The following is an 11,157-nucleotide window of genomic DNA, read 5'->3' as shown; positions in this document are numbered from 1 at the left end:
AGAGTTGCATAACTCGACAGCGGTTACAGATACGAGAAATTAGCAAGACACTCGATTCGTAGATCCCGCTGAGATGTACAAATGAGGTGTCTTGGTAATTTCTCCCATCTCTTAGCGTTGTCGAGTTATCAATTCATCGTCCAATCATTTCGTCAAAGTTGCATAACTCGACAACGGTTACAGATAGGAGAAATTAGCAAGACACTCGATTCGTATATCCCGATGAGATGTACAAATGAGGTGTCTTGGTAATTTCTCCTATCTCTTAGCGTTGTCGAGTTATCAATTCATCGTCCAATCGTTTCGTCAAAGTTGCATAACTCGACAACAGTTACAGATAGGAGAAATTAGCAAGACACCTTCTTTGTAGATCCCGATGAGATGTACAAATGAGGTATCTTGGTAATTTCTCGTATCTCTAACCGTTGTCGAGTTACAGATATTTTTATAAATTGTAATAATATCAAATGTGAAAACCATTTATCATCATATTCGACCAAAATAGGACACGATGCAAAATGTTGATACACCTTAGAGATTAAATAAGTGAATATCTATTAGTATAAATAAGATACTAGATTCGCAGTGCAGTATCTTATATAAATAGTCGAGTATTATTCTTCTACACAAAAATCATACGTCTAATGTATGTAATTAATAATGCGAGCAATATAGGTATTAATTCAGAAATTACATGTATCGCAGAAATGAATTTTATATATCAAACACCCTAAATGAATAAATAACGCAATCCTACATATAATATCTTGTACAACTTGTAAAATGCAAGTTATACATGCCACCATTTAATGTCCAAACACTTTATTTCAAGATTCGACCATTATAGGTGAAAATACAGAAATTACATGTATCGCAGAAATGAATTTTATATATCAAACACCCTAAATGAATAAATAACTCAATCCTACATATAATATCTTATACAGCTAGTAAAATGCAAGTTATAGATGCCACAATTTAATATCTATACACTTTATTTCAAGATTCGACCATTATAGGTGAAAATACAGAAATTACATGTATCGCAGAAATGAATTTTATATATCAAACACCCTAAATTAATAAATAACTCAATCCTATATATAATATCTTGTACAACTAGTAAAATGCAAGTTATACATGCCACCATTTAATGTCTAAACACTTTATTTCAAGATTCGACCATTATAGCTGAAAATACAGAAATTACATGTATCGCAGAAATGAATTTTATCTATCAAACACCTTAAATGAATAAATAACTCAATCCTACATATAATATCTTGTACAACTTGTAAAATGCAAGTTATACATGCCACAATTTAATGTCCAAACACTTTATTTTAAGATTCGACCATTATAGCTGAAAATACAGAAATTACATGTATCGCAGAAATGAATTTTATATATCAAACACCCTAAATTAATAAATAACGCAATCCTACATATAATATCTTGTACAACTTGTAAAATGCAAGTTATACATGCCACCATTTAATGTCCAAACACTTTATTTCAAGATTCGACCATTATAGGTGAAAATACAGAAATTACATGTATCGCAGAAATGAATTTTATATATCAAACACCCTAAATGAATAAATAACTCAATCCTACATATAATATCTTATACAACTAGTCAAATACAAGTTATACATGCCACAATTTCATGTCTAAACACTTTATTTCAAGATTCGACCATTATAGTTGAAAATACAGAAATTACATGTACAGGGTGTTTCTGCGACATACACATCAATATGTCGGGTTGCCTATTCGTGCAGGCGCGCATGGTCGTTCACTTCTTCTTCTTCTTATAAATTACTGGCAACAGGATGACAAAATGATCCATCCATCAAACCATAAACTAGTAGAAATATATAAATCCATTGGCACAGCGTCAAAAATAAAAGTCCTCACAAAAGTCCAAGTCCATCAGTCCATGACTTACAATCACAAAGGAGACACCAACTCAAGGAACAGGATCAAAGGTTCACATCACAATCTTTAAGGGGTTAGTCTACCCTGGAATTTTCAAAAAATCGATTTTTTTTATTGGCTTAAAAAATCCTTTGAACCCTCTAGAATAAGGGTTTTAGTTAGTTAGATTTATTTCGAGCTTTTACCCAAGCGCTCCGGAGTGCTCCGAAACGCCTATCTGCGGCAAATCGTTACCTGCTCGGCGGGTACAGCGTAATGATTTACCATTCAATTTTGAACTCCTCTAATACACTAACGACACCAACAGATGTCGTTAGAAATCTTTATAGTCAGTCAGAAGCATTTGGTCAAGCAAAATTGTCGGAAAATGAAGCGTACGCATTCTGGCAAAAAGGGTTCACGTGAAAATCCTGGACGACCTTCAAGAAGTAAAAAAAGACCGCCGCCACCGAATCGACATTCGTTCGAGAGCGAAATATATAAATATAAAACCGTGTCGACGAGTGCTTCCGCGAAAAAATTACAAAATGACTCGGAGGAAGTGCCTGTAAATGCTGGCTACGGATACCGTTTGATTGTGTTTTTAACATTTTTTTCAACGTTGAATGAAATGGTGAAATGCAAAGAGTGCGGTGGAAATATAACTTTTTCTGAATCAAATATTCGCGGACTTGGATTCAAGTTACTTGTCAATTGCGTTAAATGTAAACCACGTTACATCCTCTCTTGTCCGCTCATAAAAACCGCGTACGAAGTCAACAGGCGTATCGTTTTCGCTATGAGACTCCTTGGAATCGGTTACGATGGCATTAAAAAGTTCTGTGGCATAATGGACCTCCCGAAAATCTTCCACAAAAACATTTATTATGATGTGATGAATAATATTCATTGTGCGTCGAAAGCCGTTGCCACTAAACTGTTTTCTGCAGCAGCTGCTGAAGAAAAACAGTTGACGGAAAATGCCGAAAATGGAGCCGAATCGAGAGAGTTAACAGTTTCTGGCGACGGAACATGGAGGAAACGCGGCTTTTCGTCGCTGCAAGGTGTGACAACTGTGATCGGCTATTACACTGGAAAAATGCTTGACCTCGTGGTGAAATGCTCATATTGTAAACAGTGCGAGTATTGGAAATCAAAAGTAGACACATCGGTATTCGAGGTATGGTCGGAAACCCATGCAGAGGAGTGCAGTGCCAATCACGACGGAAGTGCCGGAAAAATGGAGGTGGACGCTGCCATAGAAATATTCAAAAGATCGGAGGAATTTTACAACGTGAAATATTCTTCGTATGTCGGTGATGGAGACTGCAAAACATTTAAAGGAATTATCGAATCTCATCCATATGGCGACGATTTTAGTATAATAAAAAAAGAATGTGTTGGCCATGTACAAAAACGAATGGGGGCGAGACTTCGGAAATTGAAAAAAGATAAAGGACTCGGCGGAAGAGGCAAACTGACTGTGAAACTTATTGACGAGCTGAGCGTTTATTACGGATTGGCAATACGAAGACACGCAAATTCCGCGGAGGACATGAAGAAGGCAATCTGGGCAACATTGAAACATAAATCGTCGACCGATGCAAAACCACAGCACGATAGCTGTCCGCCTGGGAAAGACAGCTGGTGTACCTGGCAGCAACCAAAAGCGGAGGATAAACTCGCCGATTACAAACATAAACCGGCTCTCGCCAATGATGTTGTAAAGGCCGTCACTCCCATATACGAAGAGCTTAGCAACGACATTTTGTTATCGCGATGTGTCGGCGGATTCACACAAAACAGCAACGAGAGTCTCAACGCTATGATATGGTCGTTTGCTCCGAAACGAGTGTTTAGTGGCGCAAAAACAGTTGAAGTGGCATCGTATTTTGCAGCAAGCATCTTCAATCACGGCTACGAGAGTATCCTGCAAATGATGAGCGTCCTGAATTTGCAAATTGGGCCAAATGCCGTTGAAATGTGCGACAAAGCAGATGAGTTGAGAATTTCGGTTGCTGACAAGCGGTCGTTCGAGATCTTCAAAGAAGGACGAATTGAGAGAAGAACAGCACGATCGGCTCTCGAAAATGATTTTCACGAGCAGGAAGGTTCACTGTATGACGCAGGAATGGCTGATTAACGGTAAGACGCTTAAAATGCAATTTTTCACTCAAAAAACTAGTGCCGAAACTTTAAATGCGTTTTTCTCGAAACTATGTTTTTCAAAACGGTGTACACGATATCTCGAGTTTTAATCGATGAATCAACTTGAAATTTTGCACACATTCTATGGAATAGTAGTTTCGGAATGACGGACGATTTTATCATTATAATATTTTGTTTAATAATTATTAATAATAATAACATGTAATTTGGGTCCAAAAATGCAGTGAAAAATTCAGGAATTTTTTTCTTGACGCCAAAAACGAGGAGAGACAAAAAGTTCCGTCATTCCGAAGACAATACAATATAGTTAATGACCATATTTTATTTTTTTGTTTCAGACCACCCATATTTCAGAAACCATGTACACCGTCTGACCACCTCTAAAAAGCATAGTTGCGCGCGAAGAAGTGCCTCATCGCCATTTTGAAATTTTTTTAAACCAAAAAATTTTTACATGTTCTTGAAACCCTAATAAAGATAATGAAAAAAAAATCATTCATATATCACCGATATTTTGTCTGAAATTAATTCCTGAAAATTCGCCTGTTTTTTTTGCTCTCCAGGGTAGACTAACCCTTTAAGGAAAGAGCAAATCAGATTAATAACTTTAGGTTTAGGATTTTTCAAAAGTAAAGAAATTTCGTAAGGAGGAAAAAACTTAAGTCTTTTAAGGGAATTTATCAAGTCACATCTCTGCAGGGAGAAAGCAGGACAGAACCAAAATAAATGATTCACAGACTGGGAAGGAGAACCACAATGACAAGCAGGACTAGAAACCAAATTGCACCTAAAAAGACTCTCATTCAAAGCATAGTGATTAACTCTAATTCTCGACAAGGAAGTAACAAAATTTCTTTTAAGATTAATTTTATGAAACCAAGTTTTAATGCCAAAAGAATTATGCAAATTAAAGTAATTCTTACCTTTGAAATTGGCCTGCGCGAGAAGAGCTCTCTGGGATCCACTAATGAACCTATGAAAGGCCAATTCATAAAAATCCGAATGTGGCAAATACTCAGGCACAAGTTTACCCTGAGAAGTCGCTCTATTAGCAAGAAAGTCAGCTGTCTCGTTACCCAAAATTCCCGAATGAGCGGGAATCCAAACTATACAAATAAATCCCTTCATCTTAATATTATACAGAGCTTGAAGAATAGACAAAATTACAAAATTAGAAGATTTAAATCTATTAGGAGAAGAAATCGCTTCCACAACACTACGAGAATCCGTAAAAACAACTGAAATGTTAATAGATTTTTGTAAAATTAATTCAAGAACATATAAAATAGCAAAAGCCTCGGCTGTAAAAACAGACGAAAACGATAGTCTATATAAAACTTGTAAATTAATAGAAGGAGAATATAAAGCAAAACCCACAAAATCAGAAGTACTTTTCTTAGAAGCATCCGTATAAAATATAGTTGAATTATTAATTAAATCTCTATATAAATCCATAAAAATAACTTGCGGAATTGAAGCACTCTTAATAGATTCCACAGCATTAGTTGAAGTAATTATTGTCGTAGGAGAATTTACAATTGCCCAATAATTAGTACGGAAGAGAGGAAAAATATCAAACAATTTTTGATTTATAACGAGAAAGACTATCAAATGCCTTAAACAAAAGAAAGTAAAAAGGACAAACCTTACGAGAAGAACGAGAAAAATGACGTAACAAAAATAACTTATCAATTAATGGAGGGTCCTCCTGAGAAAACACCTTCAAAACATATTTAGAAGTCAAATAAAGCAACCTTGTGACGTGACGTTTTTACGCCCGTCACAGGGCCGGCACGACCCGGCCGAGGAAGGGTCGAGAGAGAGGACGAATTTTGGGTCGGCGAGCGACGAACTTTCTTCGTCGACTCGCCTTTAGTTATTTAAGTCCCGTAGGTTTACCGAATGGAAGTGAGTGGTCAGAGAAGGCCCTAATGTATCGAAGGGAGCAGCCATCGTGGGATGGCGGGAAAATGCAGCAAGAGTGGACGACCTGGGTGGAAGCGGTGCGCTCGGGGACGCCGGATAACACGATCAAGTAAGGTATTTATTGTAAAATAACTAGAATAAATACGCAAGGGCCCGTTACTGCCGGATACGTTTTACAGCCTCGGATAGCGGACGGAATTGAGCGGAGGAGCACATCAAAAGGTACCGACATCTCGAGACAGGGATGGCTACTCCAGTGGGGCCGCCGGCACCGTCCCGAAGAAAGCAGAACCGTCGGAGACTGATCACCTCTCGGCGGGTTCCCCCGCAAGTCGACAGCCAGTAGAGAAGGAGAGAAGCAGTTATTCGGAACGTGCAGCGAGCAGCCACATTATCCGCACCAACATTCCGAAAAGTACCGAGAGCAGTTTCGAAAATGCCGGGGCAACGAGGCCCACAAGGATCGACTATCGTCGACAGAGGATCAAGGATCGATTATAGGCGGCGCGCGCAGCGCCACCGACGCCGGCTACCGGCGTGCCGTGAGCCCAGAGTCGTACACTGTTCGACGAGACTGCGGCGTGCGAATCACGTGAGACACCGACGGACGACAAAATATTGTAAGGCCACCACTTCAAAGTCTCGGTAAGAGCGAACTCGGCGGGGACTCGCGCCTCTAGTAACACTGCTAAAATTGTTATCGATATTATTGTTAATTACTTTCGTTACCGAGCACTCGGGAGTGTGCGAAACGCGAGGCCCGTACCGAGATTCGCCATTAATGTAAGAATTGCGCCACCTCTCTCTCTCCGTGGAGAGCCGTACCGAGTCGACAGTCCAGAATTTTGTGTATAAATGTTAGTCTGATTATTTATCGAGTTTCGTCTTTCTGATTGTCTTGTGTCGAGTATTTGAGTCTTGTAATTCGGGAGATGTCTTCCCCCCCGCCTCCTCGATTGAAATATAATACGGGATATGTTCCCCTCGGTAGCGAGAAAATATCGAACCATAATTATGTTGTAACACCTCGAGTGTCGAGGATCTACCGAGTCACGAGGCCGTAAATAAGTAATGTGAAACCGCAATCAATTTTCTAATATGAAATATATATATTTAACTTTTATTTAAGTATTTCAATGTGCCGATTCAATGACTCTCCTTCTCTCCGAAGCCCCGAGTACGATTCCCCGCATTAAGAATCCCGCCCCTCTGCCAATTAAGAAACTGAGTTACCGAGCTTAAGCCGTCACTGTCGTAGAATTAATTATCGTGTTATTTTGAGTGGTGCGGCCTGACCGTACCTGGCGCCCAAGCAATCTGTCGAATTTTTGTGTGTAGAGATACCGAGAAAAGTGACGAAGTTGCGCGGCACTAGAAGGAAAAGTGCGTTGCAACCTATGATACAGAGAACCCTCCCCCGACTCTGCCAGAATAACATTTGTAGGAGTAGTCCGTCGCAAATTCAAGCACAGACGCAAAGACTGAAAAACAACTAATTCAAGTTTCTTAAAGATCGAACCATTATTAAATGGATAAATAAAACATCCATAATATATAGTTCCCCTAATCATAGCCTTATAAATCTGAAGCAAAGTACGAGGATCCGCCCCCCACCAAGTACCCCTCAGGGCCCTAATAACATTATTGAGCTTCATACACTTATCAGAGACATAATTAACATGCTCTTCACCGCGCAAACGAGAATCCAATATGATACCCAAAAATCTATGAGAATGAACTGAATTGATTACACAATTATTCAACTTAACAAAATAAGAAGTAGGAAAAATTCTTTTCCTAGAAAAAACCATAAATGCAGATTTAGTAATAGAAGTAGAAAGGCTTCTGGAATTCAAATAACTAATACACCGATTAGCCGATTTTTCCAAGGACTTTATCGCCTTATCCGAGGATTGAGAGCTGGAGAACAACACAATATCATCAGCGAATTGAAGAATCTCACAATCAGGAAGAATGCAATCCTTCAACCCAGCTAAATAGACATTGAAAAGAAGCGGAGCCAATATGGATCCCTGCGGGACCCCTTTATAGGTATGGCGTGCATCAATAATCCTACCATTAAATACTATTTGAAGTTTCCTAAAATGTACTATATTGTATATGAATTTACAAAGATGAGATGGAAGACCCAATGCTTCTAGATCAGACAAAAGAATGTGGGGCAAAACATTGTCGAAAGCACTGGTTAAATCTAAAAACAAACAAGCAGTACAATCCCCTCTTACAAAATTGATATTAATCTGAGAAGTAAGAATGGCCAAATTATCAATGCACGACCTAAAATTATGAAATCCATATTGTGAGTTAGGAAGAAATTTGTTGGACTCCAGCCACCAGTTTAATCTCAAATACACAAGTCTTTCAAGTTATTTAAGAACGGAAGAAGTGAGAGATATCGGCCTATATTTACTAGGAGATGCTTTGGGTATCATATATACGATAGACTCATGCCACGCAAAAGGAAACTCTCCCTCAAAAAACAGACCATTCAAAATACTCAACAAAATAGATCTATATTTCAAAAGAAGCTTAAGAAGAATCAAATGATCAATCTGATCAGGCCCCGGGGACTTCCTAGGTTTAAGAATACTAAAAATCCTATCAAATTCCTCCATTGTAAAAAATGAGTCAAACAAATCACAACGAACAACAAATGACGATGCACAACAAACACTATAAGGCTCAGGAGCAACATAAGGAGGACACAAAGCATCTATTTGATTAAATAACTTATCAGGGACAATAAAATTAGAGGCAATCGAAGAAGCAGATAAACCAAGATAACGATGTTTAAATCTCTTCACCATACTCCAAACTGAGGTCATAGAAGTCCTAAAATTAAGTGATTCACAATAAGCCCTCCAAGATTCACGCTTAGCCTTTCTGAAGACTTTTTTAGCCATAGCCTCCCGCCTCTTATACTCAAGATAGTTAGGATAATTCATAAGTCTACGATAATTCTTAAGAGCACGCTTCCTATGCTCCACCGCCTCAGAACACTCCCCATTCCACCAAGGTGAAGGAGGAGGGGCACGTCTAACCCTATTAACACGGAAATTTATAGCCCTCTCGGAAGGGAGACCCGACCGAACAACTTCCCTCAAATGATCAAAAAAGATATTATATTTTGAAGTAAAGGTGATCTGTGGATCCCCAAGTCTATCCTCAAGCTCAGAAAAAGAAACATATAACGAACGCGTAAATTTCTTCCAATTCATTTTCTTATAATTACATTTATGTGAATAAGAACTTATAATATTGCAAGTGGAATTAATAGTAATGCCAATAGGTAAATGATCACTACTGTACGAATCCTCCAACAAATTCCAACAGCAAACCGGGTACAACGAAGCAGAGACAAAAGCAAGATCTATAACAGAATTTAACTGATTAGGACGAGAAATAAACGTAGGTGAACCATCATTTAAGGGAATCATACAATTATGAAGCATAGCACGATGAAGAGAGCTACCCGATGAATCAGTGACGGAAGACCCCCACCCCGGATGATGAGCATTAAAGTCCCCCAAAATCAATAAAGATGAATAATCTTTACAAGAATTCAAAAGCCCATCCCAGCCGTCGGAAGGAAAAGCCCCCGGATGTCTGTAAATGGAAACTATAATCAAAGAACCCGTCGAAATAGGAATTTTAATTGCCAAAGACTCTAATTGATTTTCCAATGAAAAAATATTCTCAACCAAAGAAAAGGGAATATAATTTTTAATAGCTATCATCAAACCCCCCGATCTAGAAGAAGGTCCATCAACACGAACAATATTAAAATTCTTAAGATTAATGGTATGCCTATCATCCAACCATGTCTCACAAAAAGCCAAAACATCATAATCACCAAACAAGTCACCAATCGAGTCCCTCTTATTCAAAAATGAATGGCAATTCCATTGTAAAATCCTCAACTGTCCAATAGTCCTGTCCTGATTCATAATTAGGGTAAAGAAGAAGGCAAGGCCGACACAGCCAAACCATTATTCACATCCGCAGCCACAGCAAGCGAGGATCCATCAACAGAAATATTCATCTTCTGCAGAATATTAGAAATTTGCAAAGTAAGCGAGTTATAATGAAATAAAATTTTCTTCAAAATATCCCCATTATCAGTATCAACTAAATTAGAATTAATATCTGAATTAACAATAGATCCGCTTATTATCTTAGTAATATTATTTTTACTCTTCTGGATATCTAAACCCTTACAAATTTCATTACGATTAGACAAACTATCTTTATCAAAATTATCATTATTAATATTAAAAGACTCTTCTGAAGAAAAAGAAACACTAGGCGGAGCTCTATTTTTACTATTTTTCTTTCTCCAAGCCTTAACTCTCGGTATCCAAACCCCCCCCCCCCCCCGACAAAGCCGAAGACGACGAGGACGAAGAAGAAGGAATATACAATGCCTGAGCCGACGAAGGCGGAGAGGACATACTAGCAACTATTCCCGCATAAGAAGCATCACGAAAATCATCCAAACGCCTCCCATTCAAATGGGAACCATTAATAAGAGGAAACTCCTCCAAGGAATTAGAGGGCACCTCAGACCGAGAAAAACCCTTCACGATATCCCTCGCATCCGATAATGTAATATTCCTATATGCTGATATCGTACGAATTTCCCTCTGCAGAATTAATTCCGGATACTCACGAGAATTCGCCGGATGGCCTCCCTTACAATTTACACACAAAGGTTCCGTGCGAGGACAAACAGTCCCCTCCTCATGTCTCTCATCACCACACGAAACACATCGAGACTTCCCCTTACACGTCGCACTCACATGTCCAAATCTAAAACAAGAATAACATTGAGATACTCTAGAAACATATGGATAGATCGGATAAGAAACGTGAAAAAGTGTTATGTATTTAGGAAGACGCTGACCTTCAAAAGTTATTGCCATTGTCAACGTAGGAATAAATTCAGCTTTCTTGCCAACATCAATATTAGACTTATCATTATTATTCTTATCGCTATTAACATCTTTACTTACAAGTGAATTCCTTCTAAAAAATCTCTTAACAGCTACTATTTTAAAAGGACTTTCTGAGCCCTGTATAACATCTTCTTCTGTCAAATCAAAAGGAACGTCCCTTATAATA

At 38.4% G+C, this 11,157-nt stretch overlaps 1 protein-coding gene across 1 annotated transcript; it reads left to right on the top strand.

Annotated features, from left to right (window-relative positions):
* The first annotated feature begins 2,248 nt into the window (after positions 1-2,248).
* On the top strand, positions 2,249-4,063 carry LOC145947439 (uncharacterized). Its single transcript, XM_083057218.1, has one exon. It carries the CDS (start codon positions 2,249-2,251, stop codon positions 4,061-4,063), a length of 1,815 nt encoding a protein of 604 aa, XP_082913344.1.
* Positions 4,064-11,157: the final 7,094 nt, after the last annotated feature.

This window comes from Prenolepis imparis, unplaced genomic scaffold (genome assembly GCF_030444845.1).
Source record: "Prenolepis imparis isolate NDT839.2.m4 unplaced genomic scaffold, iyPreImpa1.0 SCAF_80, whole genome shotgun sequence".
Lineage (NCBI taxonomy): Eukaryota > Metazoa > Arthropoda > Insecta > Hymenoptera > Formicidae > Prenolepis > Prenolepis imparis.
This window is presented reverse-complemented; position numbering and strand designations above follow the sequence as displayed.

Bases quoted from the DNA above. Each gene is read 5' to 3' on its own strand.
- LOC145947439 (XM_083057218.1), top strand. From the start codon at position 2,249: ATGTCGTTAGAAATCTTTATAGTCAGTCAGAAGCATTTGGTCAAGCAA.